This window comes from Maniola hyperantus, chromosome 1 (genome assembly GCF_902806685.2).
Source record: "Maniola hyperantus chromosome 1, iAphHyp1.2, whole genome shotgun sequence".
In the NCBI taxonomy this organism is placed as follows: Eukaryota; Metazoa; Arthropoda; class Insecta; order Lepidoptera; family Nymphalidae; genus Maniola; species Maniola hyperantus.
This window is the reverse complement of record NC_048536.1, coordinates 3,666,783-3,687,426: the sequence shown is the minus strand read 5'-3', so window position 1 is coordinate 3,687,426 and position 20,644 is coordinate 3,666,783. Positions and strand designations below refer to the sequence as shown.

The 20,644-nt window shown below is 37.4% G+C and overlaps 1 protein-coding gene across 2 annotated transcripts in view; it reads left to right on the top strand.

Annotated features, from left to right (window-relative positions):
- LOC117990800 (uncharacterized) overlaps positions 1 to 20,644 on the top strand; it is a 117,153-nt gene that overhangs the window by 14,112 nt on the left and 82,397 nt on the right. For both annotated transcript variants that reach the window (XM_069500768.1, XM_069500776.1), the window contains exon 2: positions 6,816 to 7,317. In XM_069500768.1, coding sequence (XP_069356869.1) covers positions 6,816 to 7,317 — 502 coding nt within the window. The remainder of the gene's footprint in view (positions 1 to 6,815; positions 7,318 to 20,644) is intronic.

Sequence of the window (20,644 nt, the reverse complement as noted above, 5' to 3'; positions counted from 1 at the left end):
TAAAATTTTTTTACAAAAAAAATAAAAACCGACTTCGATACACAAACACTAAAAATTGAAAAATAATTTAATTTATTACCGAATATATTATGTATACAAGAGTTAATATAGTTCCATAATAATATTTTTTGGGGTCGGTGCCAATGAGGTGCCATTATTGTGGAGTCTCATAAAAATATGAAGTCTAGACGATTCGCGCAGCTAAAGCTAATTGGCACCGGCACCAAAAAGTATTATTATGGAACTATATTAACTCTTGTATACATAATATATTCGGTAATAAATTAAATTATTTTTCAATTTTTAGTGTTTGTGTATCGAAGTCGGTTTTTATTTTTTTTGTAATTTTTTTTATCGTGGTTATAAGTAATTTATAAAGTTTCTGGTCAATTTAATTTAAAAACATGAGTACGTATAAACATTGATCTCTTTAGCATATTATAGTCTTTTTTATCTAAATAAGTCAAGAAGTTGATTTTTTGAAGTTTATTGTTCGTTTAATAAATTATTTACAGAAGTGCCTAGTTTATTTATTTTATAAGAAGAAAGTGTGATTTTGTTTAACCGCCTTTTTGAAGATTTATAAATTAAGTTTATATGTCCTCACAAAACTAAAAGATAAATAAAAAATTGATTTTAGTATGTTTTACTGTCTTTTTTTACCACTTTCCATTAGCATTACAATCCCGGGACTATCCCGGGATCCCGAGATTAGCTGTAGATAATCCCGAAATCCCGGGATTAGAAAAATCTACCGGGATCGAATCCTCTACTGGTGACAGACGGACAGCGGAGTCTTAGTCATAGGGTCCCAATTTACCCTTTGGGTAGGTACGGAACCCTAAAAATATCTAAAGACTCCAGATTTGTTAGGTACAATCTCGCCACATAGAGTGCGAAGACACGAACTTAGATCTTGGCACAGGATCTTAGATAAACTCGCTTCCTTATGAGATGCCTATTCACGGGGGGTTTGAAGGACGATATTATAAGAGGCAGGAAGTATAGCTCATTCCTCATTTCCGTAGTATTAGAAACCTAGAATCAAAAGGCTTAGTATATTTTTTTAAAGCTTTTTATAGGTATCTTTGTTCCGTCAAAATTGGTAACATATTTTTTCTACTTACGACGTGTGGTTTCGATGACATGGTTATATGGTGCCTGATTAATACCCGGCTGAGTTTGTTGTGGGCTCTTCTCAGACGGGACTCAGTTTGAGGTGACAGTCGGGGAGGGAACGCCCCGCACACCCACACAGCCCCCGCGCTAACCCGGTACGGGCGAGCGCGAGTGACGTGCGGGTGTGCGGGATGTCCTCCCGCCTCATACCCCGATTGTCGTCTTGACCTGTCCCGGACTAAAAATAGTTACGTATAACGCGTAAAATTTAACTCCTCACTCGCCATTTTAACTTTTTGTGTCAAATTTCATGTCAAAAGTACAATTTTAGTCTTTACTTGTAACATGACAGTAATTGACCCATAAACTTAAAATGGCGCGTGAGGAGTAATTTCTTACGGATTATATAAGCAGGTAGATATAAAATACTACCATGCCTATGTTACGGTTGCGTGTCTGCCTTAAACCAAACAAAAATGTCGCAAAAAATGCACCCATAGGCCCATAGGGAATTCCGACCTTTGAACCGTAAAGGCTCTATAAGGCTCTTTAGTTAACACTTTTTGTGTCACCGTGAGAAATAGATTGCGGTCTGCCCCTGAGATTAAGGCTATTCTGCCCAAACCACTAAAACTGGAGTCTGGATCTATGAACTTGAGATAGCAGTTTTCAGATGTAGAAAATTAGACACAAATCCATAAAGGAATAAGGATAATAATGGATCCGACAATGGTCTGATCCATTTTTAGGGTTCCTTACCTCAAAAGGTAAAACGGAACCCTTATAGGATCACTTTCTTGTCTGTCTGTCTGTCAAGAAATCTACAGGGTACTTCCCGTTGACCTAGAATCATGACATTTGGCAGGCAAGTAGGTCTTATAGCAGACATGAGGGGAAAAATCTAAAAACCGTGAATTTGTGGTTACATCACGCAAAAATTTTCAATTTTCGAAGTAAGATAACTAAATCAAATGGGGTATCATATGAAAGGGCTTCACCTGTGCATTCTAAAACAGGTTTTTATTTATTTTTATGCATCATAGTTTTTGAATTATCGTGCAAAATGTCGATAAAATACGATTGTAGTACGGAACCGTCGTTGCGCGGCCCTGGCTCGCACTTGGTTTTAACACCTTACTTCTACAACATACTTTTATATTTTAATGTTGTTAATCTGATACGGTCAGCCATTTTCTGTCGTGTAGAATTGAAGTCGAAATATTGTTTACACGGTCGATTATTTATTATCAGTTGAACGAACAACTTGTTCTACCGAGCTCGACCCGTGTAAACGCGGCTTTAGGCTCAAACAGATATCGTATGCATGAAGACCATTCGTGAATGCCGGCCACTGAATTATGCAGGCTATACGAGCCAACAAGAGTTTACACTCTTACTGTTTAATATCATGGGACTGTTTCGGTTAAATTGAATTTTATTTGGAACTAGCTTTTGCCCGTGACTTCGTCCGCGTGGACTACACAAATTTTAAACTCCTATTTTACATCCTTAGGTTTGATCTTTAACTATGAGATTTTAACATGAGCCTAATAAAATATTATGTCATACTGCTAATTGCAAAAAATATTAACTACAAAACTTCTTTATAGACACTTCAAAACTGACAAACTTTCATTTTTTTTAGGGGTTTTAAATTTATGTAGTCCACGCGGATGAAGTCGCGAGCATGAGCTAGTTAGATACATTAACGATTTAGAATAATAAGCACATTATCACGAGTAGTACGTAAACTAGAGTAAGGTCGTAAAAACTTGCCAACCTAATGTAGTTTTATTTCCTTGTTCATAATAGAGACATGCCTTGGACCATGGTGTATTCGAGTTTTATGATACAATTATTGGGATGTATCTGCCTACTAAAAAGATAGTCGACTGTTTGCTTTCAAGGCAGTAAAAGAAATGGAGAGATGGGCAATGCCGGCCGCTTGCTACGACGACGTAAATTTATTTTTATTGCTAGTAAAATCTTTAAACACACAAACATCTTTATCAATCGACTTTTATAGTGTTTTTTATAGTTTTATAACAAACTTTGAAATGCATAATATCAATCCCGCTACAGAAAGTACAGTAGTACAGAAAGAAAGTACAGTACATGGCAGAAAATAATGTAGGTACTTACATCGCCTTAGGAAACTTTTGTAGGTATCTGCAACTACATTTACCTGAGAATGCCACTTTGTTACATATGTGACTAGCTTATGCTCGCGACTTCGTCCGCGTGGACTACACAAATTTCAAACCCCTATTTCACCCCCTTAGGGGTTGAATTTTTAAAAAATCCTTTCTTAGCGGATGCCTACGTCATAAAAGCTATCTACATGCCAAATTTCAGCCCGATCCGTTCAGTAGTTTGATCTGTGCGTTGATTGATCAGTCAGTCAGTCAGTCACCTTTTCCTTTTATATATTTAGATTTCTCTTCAAATGGTTGTAATAATTTAGGTGGCAACCCTGTACAATATTGTAATATGTACGAATTGACAGTTTAAACGTAGCATGTTCATATTAGCTGTAACATAAAAATGCAACTCCTCAATATATCAAAGTAGGTTGCCTGCACATCGGATTGAAAGAGAGGTGATGCAAAATTATGTAGGTTAGGTAGTTAAGCAATAAGATTTAAAACAATAGTATGTAAGATTTATTTATTGTTATTGTTAGTCCATAAGCGAGAGTAGATCATAAGCCGGCTCTCAATAAACATCTTTCACCGTTGCCGCATTTAATTATTACCATACGGCCACAACATATCTCATGGCGACCCTGCCAGTCGGTGCATGCCTAATCTAAGTGCGTGCACCGGCTGGGCACCGATCAAGAAGAAGACTACACAATTTTCTAAAGAATATCAAGATTCAAGACTCAATTAAAACAAAAAGAAGAAAATAATTCCACGTCCTGTATTAAAAATCAAGAAACACTAACATCAAGAAATAAGTTCAAAAATGAATCGCTTATGAACAGAAGACAATCTCAAGCTTCATTGATCGGCCCAGCATCATCGTGCGTCCAGGGTTATCCCGGCCACAACTAGGAGGTGTCCAGGGTATTCCCGGCCCAGTTCGAGGAGTCCAGGGTTTTCCCGGCCCACTAAGATGCAGTAAAGAAGAGGCGCAGGCTCCAGACCTCCGGACCTGATGACCAAAACCAGTCCTGACGACGACGGCGACTACACGGCGGTCACGAAATTGTTTGATAAAATGCGTCGCTAACAGTTAAAGTAAGTGCAATTTATCTCTCGTAATGGGCAAATAGGTAGAATGTGTAGGTATTGTAATTTTTTTTTGGATAAATAATTTAATTTTGTACGTAGGTTAGGTGAATATTGGTTTTTTAATAACAAATAATACTTGCTCCACTATCTACTAATAAGTTCCATTCGTGCTTTATTTGTAAGATTTTATATAGTGTGTAGTATAGTTTAAAATAATAATAGATAATTAATAAATGAATAGGTCCTTAATTCTTTCGTAAATATTTGGTGTTAAAATCGAAATATAATAATTCAGAGAATTATAACGGTGTCATCGCGTGGTCAACGACACACGCGTACCCGAACATTTTGTATTGTTATACGAGACAATGGTTTTGCTCGAGATGCAATTTGCAAATACAAGGATATGAATATGAAATAAGGAGAAATTTTTCCCTACAGACGTTTTTCGTCTAGTTTCGTGCAAGTTTTGACGATATAAGACTATACCCGGCTTTGACAAATTAGGACTCTGCAAACCAAAGGCTTGATCACCCTTCGGCTGTAGAAGTGCTAGGTATAAAATATACAATATTTATTTTGGGATTGAGACATACTGACGTAGGAAGATGATTGTTATTTATATATTTGAACGCGATGTTTTGCGCATATTTAGTACCTCCTCATTCAACTATATTTGTCTAGACTCTTGATCATTATCTACCGCGCTGGTGTTAGTGAAAGACCTAGAATTTTTTATGAAAAGTTGAAATACTTATTGAAAGAAATAAGTTTGATGAAGACTATAAGTCTTATGAAAAATGCTTGCAAGCATGTTATGTTAAATATTAATTAGGAGAGTACGCGCCGCGTTTGTTGATTTGTTTATTTATTTGTATTATGTGAAGAAGTAACTTGAAAGGAAGATGAAGACTAGGAGAGGTTTATTTTGACGGTCCAGGAAATATGAATACCTGAGATGTTTACTTAATAATAGGTATTATTATGGGTTTTAGAATAGAAACCTTATATTTACCGTCTTACGACGATGCTATACGACAGCTGTATACTTATGATGACGACGATTTGATAGGTCAAAGAATCTTTTGAAGTCGATTTGTGAAATCGATACCTCAACTTATACATATCTAATACCTATGATGCTATTTTGAGACTATTTTATTATGATGAGATTTTTCGAAACTTTTGTAAAAGTTAAATCCTTGACTGTGCACTTAATAGATTACGATTTTTATATTTATATAAGTAAGGTTAAAAGTATGCCCATACGAAGTAAGAGATAAGATAAATTGCACTTTAAGCACAGGAAGTAACTAAAAAAAATGTTTCCTTACATAATTTAATTTTATTTAGCATTAGATTTTATTTTTGTGATTGTCATCATCTTTTCTTCTGATTCGATGTAGCGTCTAACATTTTTTTTCTTTTAAGGGGAGGGGTAACCGCATACATTTTCAGGGGAGTTGTAATATGTACGAATTGACAGTTTAAACGTAGCATGTTCATATTAGCTGTAACATAAAAATGCAACTCCTCAATATATCAAAGTAGGTTGCCTGCACATCGGATTGAAAGAGAGGTGATGCAAAATTATGTAGGTTAGGTAGTTAAGCAATAAGATTTAAAACAATAGTATGTAAGATTTATTTATTGTTATTGTTAGTCCATAAGCGAGAGTAGATCATAAGCCGGCTCTCAATAAACATCTTTCACCGTTGCCGCATTTAATTATTACCATACGGCCACAACATATCTCAATATAAGTGCTATTATTAATAGATGTACAAATGATTTTCAACCTAAAAAGTATAACTTAAAGTTTAAAATTCTATTTAAAAATGCATTCGTTTTATTGAATAGTGACATTAAATTAACCTGCGGGAAGGTTAATAGATTGTATTCGGTACAATGGAATAAATTGACCATATGGTATGCGTTTATGTGTTTTTGATGACCGTGTAAGGTGTCTGGTAGATATAGGTACCTATACAGTTGTAAAATTTATTTGAGATTAGGTATATCATATTTCTTTTAATGTATCTGCTAATTCGAGCTATCCATTTTATAGTAGGCAATTAATAGTTTAAGATGTGTAAAGCTTATTTCACGGCGTATAAATTATATTATAGTCCGGTCAATATTGGCGTTCCCAATATTCGTAGAATTTTTTTGGATGTTTGGATTTTGTTACTCTTGTCTCCTTCACGGCACAGTTACTGAACTGATTTGGCTGAAATTTGGAATGGGGATAGGTAGCTTACACCTTAATTTACCACATAGACTAGGTACTTTTTAACCCGGAAGGAGTATGTAGAGTAACCCTGTAGGTTTCTTGACAGACACGCTAGACAGACAGATAGATAGACAGACAGGCAGACAACGAAGTGATCCTATAAGAGTTCCTCTTTTCCTTTTGAGGTACGGACCCCTAAAAATAACTTAGTTCTCTCTTTCTTTCAGAAATCGTGGAAGAGCAGCGATGTCACGACTACGAGTTCCGCCTAACCTGTCGAGAACTAGACACGCACATAGCAGTTCTAGACGCGTGGTACATCTCCGCAGAAGACTACCACCGCATCTCGAACGACACTCCAACTCACGCCAGTATGATAAGCACTGAGAACGATTCTGAACTCAATCAAGTTTACGTGTATTCTAGTCCTAAACACAACGGTGTTTACGAACTGACAAACCATTCCATTTTCGAGAACAGTGATAACTCTACCTATAATGTAAACGCAACTTTAATATCAAATTTAACTGATTTCACAGTGAATGATACTATAAGTTTTAATGATACTTTTGATAGTGTGGATATGTCAGTGGATTTTGTAAACGCGAGTGAAGGGTGTGGTGTTGAGACGTTTGCGCGTAGTTACGCGAGCTGGCGTGAAGGTGATAAGCGGAAGAAGCCCGTAACCAAGGCTTCGGCTATGAACTTGCGAGCGCCGCTGAGTTACAGGTGAGTTTGTGTTCTGTGGTAGGACCACAGGTAGTTTATGGTATGAGAATATAGGTAGAAGAGTTTTGGAAATGGCTTAAAATTCTTCTACATTCAATACAAACGATATTCAAGAGTTTAGGAAAATTGTATGAAAGCTATGAAAAAATTGCTAAAACGTGTGTTCGATTATTAAAATCGTTTAATATTCAAAGATTTTTACTAAGTTTTACAAAAAATAATCTCGAGCACAAAAATTCAGTAACAACAAGCTGAGTATAAATCGAAAACTTCAAGTGGTTAAAGTAATTAATTCAGAGGCTCGACATTAATTAATCGAAAGCCATAACGACTTCTATTTCAGGAATGCTGTCTTCATTAATTGTGATTGGGGGACCAATACTACATACCATTGATTGATGATAATCAGGATCTTTTGTTGTCAATTTTATTGCATTTATGCCATAGATTTATGCTGTTATTTATCGTTTAAAGAAAACTGTTACAATATTTTTACTAACCCGTGGTAGAGCTCCGGAATTTTATTGTAGCTTATTATCATCTTCATTACATAATTATATTTTGATGATGATTTTAGAGCCATAGCCACAGATTAGAGAAGTTCAAGTTCTCTTATCTGTGGCCAAAGCAGTCATGAAGCGATAAAATATAATCTTGCGACTGCACCGATGCTGCATCGCATTTGGACGACTTTCTTCGTTCGATCGCTATAATATAGAAATCCATACTTACATATTATCCATACTAAGTAATATTATAAATTCGAACGTGTCTGTCTGACTGACTATCTAGTCTACCTGTCTGCTAGCTTTTCACGGCCCAACAGTTCAACCGAATCTGATGAAATTTGGTACAGAGTTAGCTTACATCATACATAGACGGGAGGACTTTTTATCACGGAAAATCAAAGAGTTCCCACGGGTGTTTTTAAAAACCTAAATCGACTTGATCGCTGCGACTGGAGATTGTATCATTGAGCTTCCGAAACGCAAGTAAATCGCTGATCGCTGATGCTAAAGGCATCGTGTCTGCTATGGCCCTTAGGTACCTATCAACATAGCTACAAGTCCAATAATAATGTATAATCAATCGATTATAGAACTTCCCGAAACAGTTGCGCGAGCATGCTGCATGACATCCAATTATGGGTCCGTGAGGTTCCCGAGCATTTTTGTAACGGTTAACACAGTTTAACATTATACACCAAGAGCTTAATGCAATTTTTCATAAGGAAAAATTACAATGTCACAATTAGTTGAGGAGGAGAACTAGAGTGACTGACATAGCTCAACGAATTAGCCAGATGAAGTGGCAGTGGGCAGGTCACGTCTGCCGAAGGACCAATGGCTGATGGGGTAGACATGTTCTGGAGTGAGGACCACGTATCAGCAAGCGCAGTGTAGGACGACCTCCAACCCGCTGGACTGACGACCTTAAGAAGGTAGCGGGAAGCGGGACATGACGTGGATGAGGAAGGCGGAGGATCGTGTGTGTCGCTTGCTCTTAGGAAGGCCTATGTCCAGCCGTGGACGCTATCAGGCTGATTTATTGATTTATTGATCGAATTAGTTGAACTTCAGTCATAATATAATCGGTCGTAACGTAGCCAATATTATTTTTTCTGAAAAATAAAAATAAAGATACTTATGATTGTATTCATCAAAACTTCAAGGCACGTAGGTTTCAAGGTACCTACAGTACGCGGCAGAACATAATTGTACATCGACCTTTAAAAAAGTGATAGCGGTATTGTAGAGCGTTGTCTCTGTCGTTGAGACAGACACAACGTCACATAGGTATGACAAAGGCAACGCTCTACAAAGCAGAACTCTCATTCTAAAGGTCTATGTATATTATAGAGAGAGAACGCAGGGCGTTGTCTGTTAGGGTGAACATGATCGTCCGCAGGTTTGCTCGTTGTTCTGTAGCCGTCAAAATCACTCTTTTCAGAGCATATTGCACCTCCTTCTACACGAGCAGCCTGTGGATCGATTACACACAAAAGCAGTACAATGCCCTGCGTGTACAATATAATAATGCATTCAGGATGCTGATGGGGCTGCCCAGATTCTGCAGCGCATCAGGGATGTTCGCCGAGGCGCATGTAGACTGTTTTTATACTACTATGCGGGCGCGGTGCACATCCCTGTTGCGTAGAGTCCGGTCCAGCCCCAACGGCCTCCTGAAGGTATTTTCTGATAGGATCGACTGCCAGTACTTGAATCACTGTTGTATGATTCACGTGCTGGCAAATCGATCCTGTCCTAATTTAAATAGTTATAGATTTTTTACTAACAAATAGGTTTAAGTTTCGTGTAATTACTAACACCAATATGATCCTTGTTGGTCGAAATAAAAACATTTTATTTATTTTATTTATTTATTTATTTATATACACTATTTTCCACTGGTTACACTGTTTTAGCGTTTTAGTATTTAGAATGGTTACCTACACTGTTTTCAAAATTATAATTTCTCAGTGCATTACCATTAGTATCAGACTTTTCAGAAGTAATACCTACTTTACGAAATGCAGCTAGGTTTAGTTCACAGAAGTTCACTTATCTGGATTTATTTCGCGAAATTATATCTTGTCAATGAAGGATCAATTTTGTATCCCTTTATACCCCTCCCAAGTTTGCCTGCTTCCATCTTAGATTGCGTCATCATTTAGGTACCTACTATCAGGTGAGATTGCAGTCAACTTGTATTAAAAAAAACTTCGAATGTTATGGACTCATTATAAAGGCTTTCATTGTTAGCGAGGGTTTAGGTAGTATTTTTCCTTGCCGAGCTATTTCAATTAATTTGTTTAGAGACTAAAATATTTTATGGTGGTCCCTAAGACTACATATTTCCAAATGCCAACACTACGTCGGTTCCGTACAGAATGAGGCTAATTGAGTTCCATTCGAGTCGATCTCCTAATTCGACAGTAAACCGTTGTTATTACTGAAGATCGCTTTATGATAGTGTTGGCTAGTTAAAAATGTTATACACTAATTTGAGGGCCATGATTGCTTAGTAATAACTACATTACGCGCCTCGTCTTCGCTTGGATGAATTTCGGAAAATAATTTCTAATTGGGACGTAGACCACGATACCACGTGAGGTTATAGAGAAAACATACATAAAAATCTCAAGTTGAAAGAAGTATAGAAAGTAAATACAGAAGGTACACTAAACTAATATTATAAAGAGGTAAAGTTTGTAAAGTTTGCAGGAAGTAATCTCTGGAACTACCTACTGAATTGATTTTGAAAATTCTTTCATCAATAGAAAGCTAATTTCTTCCTGAGTGACACAGGCTATATTTTATTTTCAAGTACCCGTGCGAAGCCGGGGCAGGTCGCTTAGGTATGCAAATAAATATGTCATCCTCATCATCATCATCAACAACCGATAGACGTCCAATGCTAGACATAGGTCGCTTGTAGGGACTTGTAGGGAAGTCCCTACAAGAGACCTATGTCCAGCAGTGGACGTCTATCGGTTGATGATAATGATGAGAATGCTATAAATTCTGGCAGTCACAATAATTGCGAAATCAAATAACAACTGACGTGCTAAGAGTGGCACCAGAGATTCTATCTACATTCAGAGATATACAGACTTTTCACAGACATGCAGTACGTTTTATACGATTATGCACAGACCATTGACATAATCTGTTCAATGCCTTCAATAGTCTGGCCATTGTGCGTCGATTTCCTGGTCCGGTTCCCACGGGACATTGTCCTTATACGATATGCAATGAAAGGACATCGATAGCTATTCCTAGCACGTATACAATAGGATGACCTCTTGCATTTGGGTATTGAATGCTATAAAACTAGCGTTAGATCACACTTTTTGTTTTTCGTCATCTTTAAACTCATCATCGTCTTAATCTATATATATAAAAGGAAAAGGTGACTGACTGACTGACTGACTGACTGACTGACTGATCTATCAACGCACAGCTCAAACTACTGGACGGATCGCGCTGAAATTCGGCATGCAGATAGATTCTATTATGACGTAGGCATCCGCTAAGAAAGAATTTTTCAAAATTCAACCCCTAAAGGGGTAAAATAGGGTTTTGAAGTTTGTATGAAAGTCAGTCAGTTTTCAAGTTAGAAGTTTGAAGTTTTGTAGTTAATATTTTTGCAATCAGCAGTATATTATGTTATATGAGATTTTAACATATTTTATGTTAAAATCTCATTGTGAAAGATCAACCCTAAGGGTGTAAAATAGGGGATTAAATTTTGTTTACTCCACGCGGACGAACTCGCGGGCATAAGCTAGTTAATTCATGAAACTGGTCCGTTCTAAACTTCAAAGTTTGGAACATCAGCTCAAAGTAAGTGTCTATCGGTATTCTAGAGTCTAGAGCATGTATTTCGGATTCGGAGAGTGTGCCCAAGAACTTTTTGACCTGGTTCCTCCTTCACCTTTCTACTATTATATCAACGTCGGCACCCGTACGTAGTCGAAATTCCACGGACACGTTCGCAGTACAAAACGATTTGCTTCCTCGTTTCTAATTCGAACCGGTAGGATATGGAACGCCCTTTCTCCTCCACTTTTAATATGGGTACCTACCTAACTTTAAGTCAAGAGTGAATAAGCATTTAAATATTTCTGAGTAGACAGAGATAGCGATATAGAATTATGACGTCATTTTGACAAATGCCATAGTAGCTTCGTGCGGTTTCATACAAATTTTCGTTTTGCGAGAAAGGGATAGAACTTAGAAGACCCTCCCACTCTAAAATTGAAATGCCTGTAACTTTGTAAATCTTTGTTGGATTTTAATATTTTTTTCAGCGTACGTCATTATTTTTTTCCTAGTTTATAATAAAGTTATTATATTTATCAAATTCAAAAGTAGTAAAATACCCAATTGTATTTATTTTTTAGCATAGCTCCCCTACTCTCCAGTAACTATAGTACGCAATCGACAGGTGCTATATACCTAGAATAGATTTTATATGAGGCTCTGCTATTAGAGTAGAAATTATTTTGGATTGTATAATAATACTTACTACACTGTCCAAAATATTATGATCATCCGTCATCCACTTCCATTATCTTGTGTATGACGTGACGGCTCTACTGACTGAATTGCTTCACTGAAATATACAAGGATAAAATCCGAAGCCAAAAATAGTATCTAATAATCATTACTGTTTCATTTGCGTTGCCTCGAGCTTGGCAGTCGTCAGTGAAGTAAATGTTCCATAGATGCGGCGCTTCATAGTAACGACATGCCCCAAACATCGGTGTCGGTGAACATAATAGGGTCTTGGACTGTAGTAATATAATGATGTGATTTTTTGTATAGTGGTAGTTTATGGGGCTAGAACTCATTATTAAAGAGAAAAAAGTCATGATTTTTATTTATTTTTAACATAATTAATTATTAACGTCACGCTGTACGAAAAGAGAATAATGACGTCACATTGCGTAAACGACAGATATTTCTCAATTTTTTAACTTAAAAATAGGGTAATTTATGCTGGAAAATATTTTTTATGTTAAAAAATTATATACCTAAATCCATACTAATATTATAAATGCGAAAGTGTGTCTGTCTGTCTGTCTGCTAGCCTTTCACGGCCCATCCGTGCAACCGATTTTCACGAAATTTGGTACAGATATAGCTTGCATCCCGGGAAAGGACATAGGCTACTTTTTATCCTGGAAAATCAAAGAGTTCCCACGGGATTTTTAAAAAACTATATCCACGCGTACGAAGTCGCGGGCATCAGCTAGTAGTGCTTCATAAAACGCCGCATCTAGTGGAACATTTAGGTTATCGTTGGCAGTCGCAAATATTTGCCTCGTCGACAATCCCGCTGATTGTTCTCTAATCTTTTCATCTCCCGTACAAACAGAGGGCGAATAATTGAAAGGCTTTATGATACTTCGAAATTGAGTGGTCTGTTTTTGTTCGATGACAAGTTAGCTGTTGACTGCGACCATGGCTGATATAGTTACACACATACATGGGTTTGATCTTGAACAATTAGTGCTTAATATTATGAATGTTACAAGATCAAGAACTGGCTATCCTAGCTAGATTTTTAGATCTGTGTTAAGGATAGCCAGCCCTCTCCCTCGGTTATCTAAAAAGTAATAAATAAATAAATTTTTTGTAGAAAGTTGTTAATCTATAACGTTTTACATTTAAATAAACGTATGAACCTAGATTGTTGCAAAGGAAATCTATGGGTGTGTGTGTGTGTGTTTGTGTGTGTGTGTTTGTGTGTGTGTGTGTGTGTGTGTGTGTGTGTGTGTGTGTGTGGGGTGTGTGTGTGTGTGTGTGTGTGTGTGTGTGTGTGTGTGTGTGTGTGTGTGTGTGAGTAAGTGTAAATGTGTAGGGGTGGGTTATGTGTATATTAAGTAATGTTGTGTAAGTAAATTAAAATAATAAATAAATAAAAAATAAATAAATTATATTTATTTCTATTCACTTTAGTTATTATTATTTATTGAGAATATAGTAGATGTACTGATAGATTGTAAGAAATCTTCTGTTTCGTCATAAGATTTATTCAACAAAAAGGATATAACTTTCTTTTTACACTGAGTAAGCGGCAACTTAAAGATGGGTAATTCTGCATTAATCTTATTATATAGAAATGGGCCAAGATAGTAGTAGAATCGCTTTGTAAAGGCTAATTTAGGCGCACGTAAGGTGCAGATCTTATCTTGACGCCGCTTTTCAATATATCTGTATGGAGTATTTTTGTGCTGGTGTATAATTATATTTAAAATAAAAAGCTTTCTGACACTAAGGACGCCACAATCCTTATACAATAACGTAGTAGGAAAGAGGATAGGCCGAAAAGTTGCCACCTTTAGTATAGCCCGCTGAGCAATTTCAAGGGGCTTTAAAATAGTTTTAGCAGTGCCACCCCAACATGTGATGCAGTATAGAATTATTGATTGGCAAAGAGCATAATACACATTACGGATCACAGTAGAATTTGCAATGCTTCGTAGATTTTTGAAAATAAAAATTAATTTTCGCACCCTGCTAGTGAGTAAGTCGACGTGGTCTTTAAAGTTTAATTTTTGATCCAGAACAATACCGAGATATTTAATTTTATCAGTAGAAGCTATGGAGTCACAATGACAGTTGGCATTTAGCCTATTGGAGCAAGAGTGAACTTTGATGGTTAAAGGAGTTGTAGGCTGTGTATTAGAACGTATTGAGTAGGTCATAAATTTGGTTTTGGTAACGTTGAGAGTTAAAAAATGAGAAAGTAGCCAGTCGTGGACAGTGTTGAAACCAAGTTGAGCGGCTTTTTCAAGTCCAGTCCAAGATTTAGCATGAAAGGTAACTGCTGTGTCATCGGCGAAGGAGACTATTTGGGCATTTGGAATTTGAAGGTTGCAGAGGTCGTTGATAAAGACAAGAAAGAGAGTCGGGCCAAGTATGCTACCTTGCGGGACGCCATAAGAAACTGGTAGCTCATTACTCAAGTTATTATCGATTTTTGTCGTTTGTGTTCGCCCAGTAAGGTAGCTACGGAAGAATTTCAATTGATTACCACGAATACCCATTCCTTCTAACTTGACTAAGAGAGTAGGAATGGGAACTGTGTCAAAGGCCTTCGCAAGGTCCAAGAATATGGTTAGAACTTTGTCACGATTATTTAGATGGCTAATAACGTTATTTGTGAGTTCGAGAACAGCATCGTTTGTACTTTTATTTTTTCTGAACCCGAATTGTTGGGTGGAAATCAAGTTGTAGTGCTCAAGGTAATGGACTAGTCTTGTGCAAACCAAACGTTCTAGGATTTTTGACAGTGCCGTAAGTATCGCAATCGGCCGGTAATTATTTATAGATTTTTCATCACCACTTTTGAAAATTGGAATTATAATTGCCTTTTTAAAGGCTGTTGGAAACAGACCTAAAGCAAAACTTTGATTAAATATGTAACATAGAATAGGGGCCAAAATTTGTGAGTATCTTTTTAATATTATTGGAGGAATCCCATCCCAACCAGTGGCAGCGTTAGATTTCAACGATTTAATAACAGAAATAACTTCCTCAGTGTCTGTTTGATCTAATACAAATGAAGACAAACAATTAACAGAGGTCGGGACTGTTCTAAAAGTTGTAGTTGCTGAACTTTGACTAATTTTGTCAGCAAGTTCTTTGGCTATATTTACGAAGAAAGAATTAGCATCATTACAATATCTATAGAGCGGCACTTTGACTTTGCTCAGGCTTAAGTTTGAGTTAAAACGAGACAGGTTTATGTGAGAGATATAGTTCTGTCTCGTTTTAACTCTGTCTTAAGTCTAAGTTAAGTCAGAGTGCGCTCTATAGATCTCACCCTCAGGTTTGGAATACTGTTCCACGATCTGTGTTTCCTAACAATTACAACCCGGGTATCTTTGAAACAAGAGTGAATGGGCATCTTCTAGGTAAACGCGTCCCATCTTAGGCCACATCATCACTTTCCATCAGGTGTGTGATTGTGGTCAAGCGTTTACCTATAATGAATAAAAAAAAACCTAATCTGGTGGTGAGTGAAGATGCAGTTTAAGATGGAAGCTGGCTAGCTTGGGAGAAGTGTTGCAGTACCTATTATATATATATATATATATATATATATATATATATATATACCATACCTCTAATTAGTTTCAACCAGGATATCTGTGGTTTCCACTTAGGTAGGTAAACCTACCATCGTTCAGGAACGCTAAATCGCTTGCCTGTAGGGTGGCAGTCGAATCCTAGACCTAAGGCAGTTTAGAAGATAAGTAAATTCCCCATTTGACCCTATCGTGAATCCTTATCATCCAGTACCACTTTCTATGTAGAACAGGTTAAATATCCTTATTATTTACCTACCTTTTTTTTTTTAATACAATAAAACTTAAAGCTAGCCTTATCTAATTACTATATAAATCATGACCGCGTGGAATGGTGCCAAGAATACTGGCTGCATTTCCGCGCTGGACAGCCAGGCTGATCCGTTGCGCAAAAAATGAGCCAGCCCTTCTGTCACCAGTTGAGGCTATTAATCGCGGTGAAATGTCTCGTAAAAAATTTTTAGCACTAAGACTCCATGGCCCCAGGGTCTCCACGGCAAACGGCACAAAAATGTAACTCTCTATAAGAGAGGCATACTTGCGCCGCTTGCCGTTTTCAGCTGTTTCTGCTGCGGCTCCCGGTCTTGATGCTGTCTTCCTGATATGACACGGGGCCAATGTGTCAACGCAAGTTGCGTCCCACATTAGCGCCCGTCCCCGTTCCCAGGGAACCAGCGTCAATCCATCAGGTCTCTTGCCATCATCCCGACTAATCCCTGCCGGCTCAATGAGCGCAGGAATATTTATGGTGGCAAGAGCTCTTTTAATTGTATCGTTAAGAGAGCCATGCCTAAACAGCCTACCGGAGCTCCTTTGGCAAGAGAGTCCGTGGATTCCAAATTTACCTACCTATTATTAAGCTTATATACTAACAGAAATCCTTCTGATTGCCTCCTTACAAAAGCGTTTCCTTTCAAAAGGGAAAACTTTCGCTCCGATTACCTATCAATCGGAAAATTACGAAATTTCTTCCGGGAGATAAGGAAATGTTCTCCTTTTTGAAAGAAATTACTTTTGAAAATACGTGTGTTCACATAATGCCAACAACAGAAGTCGCTGGAGGGAGATCGCACAAGCAGCAGTGAAGAATTCATAGCCACGACCACTCAGTCAAGAGTGAACGATTGAGAAGAAGCACTTTTGGAAGGAGACAATCAGAAGGTAGGTACACCAGGCTCTCAGTGTATACGGCTCGGTAGAAAGGATATTTCACAGTCTAGTAGATTCACTTGACCATTCTTAAAGCTCTCGTACAAATAGAAATGTATTTAATATTTATAACTTACTAACATCTTTACCTTTACCCTTTGCCATTAGGTTATTGCGTTCATATTTTATACACCATAAAAATATAAATTTCCATCCAATCGCTTTCCCTGTTCCACAGCGTCATAATATTTTATGGACCCTTTCATTTCAATGGCTTATGCCACTCGCAATGTTATGTACAATGTACATGACAAAAATAATTAATGGGTACAGCACATCTACACTTTTCGCTCGGAAAAACCGCTAGGACATATCTGTGACTATAGGTATCTACAGGGTTTCAACATGATTAATTTGTAAGGCGTACCAGAATCACTACCCATATTTTATCTAAATATATAAAAGGTAAAGGTGACTGACTGACTGACTGACTGACTGATCTATCAACGCACAGCTCAAACTACGGGACGGATCGGGCTGAAATTTGACATGCAGATAGCTTTTATGACGTAGGCATCCGCTAAGAAAGGATTTTTGAAAATTCAACCTCTAAGGGGGTGAAATAGGGGTTTGAAATTTTTTGTAGTCCACGCGGACGAAGTCGCAAGCATAAGCTAGTGTTTACATAAAATTCAAACTCCTGACTGACTGACTGACTGACCAACTTATATATCAACGCACAGCTTAAACCGCTAGTCCTAGAGCACAGAGTAGACAAAATTTGGTGGGCATGTTCTTTGTAAAGAGCAGGTATCCACTAAGAAATGATTTTTCGAAATTCCACCCCTAAGTGGGTTAAATGGGGGTTTGGAATTTATGTAGTCCACGCGGACGAAGTCGCGAGCATAAACTAGTCTATTATAAATGCCAAAGTTTGTTTGCTTGTTAGTTTGTCCATCAATCTCGTTGCAACGGGGCAACGGATCGACGTGATTTTTGCATAGAGCCATGAGAGTGACATAGACTACTTGTATCTTAAAAAATCAAAGAGTTCCCACGGGATTTTTCTAAACCCACGTGGATGAAGTAGCAGACATCAGCTAGTTTTTCATAAATTTATACTTAGCTCTTGTTGTCTCCAGCGATAATTTATTATAGCAATATTATTAGTTGAATTCTACTACGCCCTTCCTTGAAGGTACGAGTACACTGTGAGTAGAAAGCATTCCAAAGATTGTTATTAAATAATACCTACTCGTACGATTGGGATATCATATTCCTTTTTCGCTCGGATCCGTTGGTATACAGGTTGTTTCAATTCAATTCAATTCAAATTCCTTTATTGCTAATATGGGTAAACAGTAGCGATATTACAAAAACAAAAAGGTACAGCCAAATTCTGGCTATTAGCATGCAATATGTTATGATATGCCTAACAACGTGTACATAGTTTTGATCCAATATTTATATTGTTTATAGCACATTACAAAGATTTGTATGATAACTTCCGACTAGGATAACATCCATTTGAATATCGAAGACAGATTGTAGAGTCCGATCTGAACCGGTGATAGAGTCATGGTTCTATAATATGATGTACAACTTGGTCTAGACGAAATAAATTATAAGTTAAGTATTTTTGTTAAAAATTTTAATTGAAAATTGCGAAAATTCTCACTGATACTTTCGATTCAATGTTGACATTTATCACGGAATGTAGTTTGATATCCCTTGTGACGCGTCGTGTAGATGCTAGCAGCTTTTAATGACTTCTATAAATATTTTAGTTTACTCTTACTAGAAACAAGTAAAGTTTTATATAGTTTTTAAAGTGGGTGTTTTTATAAAACCAGTACACCTAGATACGCCGAGAAAACTTTAAGTTTCTAGACTCAGTGATATGCCTGTCAGTCAGTATGTCTTTTTATATCTAAATATATAAAACGAAAAGCTGACTGACTGACTGATCTATCAACGCACAGCTCAAACTACTGGACGATAGATCGGACTGAAATTTGGCAGATAGCTATTATGACCGTAGACATTCGCAAAGAAAGGATTTTTTGAAAATTCAACCCCTTAGAGGATATAATAGGGGTTTGAAATGTGTGTAGTCCACGTGGACGAAGTAGCAAGCATAAGCTGGTAAATTATGAAATCAAAATATCGCTAGATATGAGTATACTTAGCTCTTAAAATCAGAATATCAGACAGTTTCCTTGACATTCTAACTTTCGTGTTTTGGCTTAGCCGTAAAATATTAGACATTGTACACCACTAAACCAATTCAACCAAGGTCACTGACATATCCCAAACTATTAGCAAGCTGAAGTGGCAGTGGGCAGGTCATGCCTGTCGTAGAGGCGATGGCCGTTGGAGCCGGAAAGTCCTTGACCGCGTTTAAGCAAGCGTAGTGTGGGACGCCCTCCAGCACGATGGACCGACGATATAAAGAGGCTGGCGGGAAGTGGCTGGATGAGGAAGGCTGAGGACCGGGTGTGACCAATTCAATTCAAATTTAGAGCCTCAATAGCTCAATCGGTAAAGGAGTGGACTGAAAACCGAAAGGTCGACGGTTCAAACCCCGCCCGTTGCACTATTGTCGTACCTACTCCTAGCACAAGCCTGACGCTTAGTTGAAGAAGAAAGGGGAATATTAGTCATTTAACATGGCTAATATTCTTTAAAAAAAAAAAAATCAGTAGTTACGTATCCGTAAGCAAAAGCGACTCGTTTTTGGATACACAAACAGGGATATTTACGTTCCCGACAGAATGTGTGGAATGGACGAATGACGTAAGCTTACGTAAACGAACACTGTACGTAAAACATCAACACTCGCCTACTTCCTACCTGCTTTTATTGGCCAACTGTAAGTGTTTCAACAGAACATGCCTACCTAATTGTTATTTCTGGCATACACTATATTTGGAACGCCATTTGATAAAGTACAAGGCTATCACTACCCATATCACTAACCATATTTTAAATGCGAAAGTGAGTTTGTTTGTCCTTCAATCATGTCGCAACAGAGCAACGGATCGACTTGATTTTTTGCATGGGTATAGTTAAAGACCTGGGGAATGGAAAACCATAGAGTTCCTACGGGATTTTTAAAGACCTAAATATACGCGGATGAAGTTGCGGGCCTCAGCTAGTAAAAATTAATATTTTATGTAGGTAAAAGAGTGAGTTTTAAGAGAAGTTTTATTAATGTAAGTATCTGTTGAGCTCGTTGGTAGAGTTATTATAGGCCGAACTTTATATACTTGTTCAATGTAGGGCAGTAGGTAGTACGAACATTTCTACAAGTTATTTTAGTTTTCCAAACATTTTCCAGGTTCATTAAAACGAAAAGTTTGCAGTTATTGGAAAATTGCAATCAGGTACGGTACACACACAGGTACGAACTATATAATTTGACTAGCTTCTGCCCGCGTGGCCTACAGGATACAAATGGCATTTTTTTTTAGAAACAAACACTATAACATCAGGACGCGCACTCTGAACAGCACCGAATAACACATATAACCATTCAACCCCCATTTCACCCCTTTAGGGGGGGGGGGGATTTCC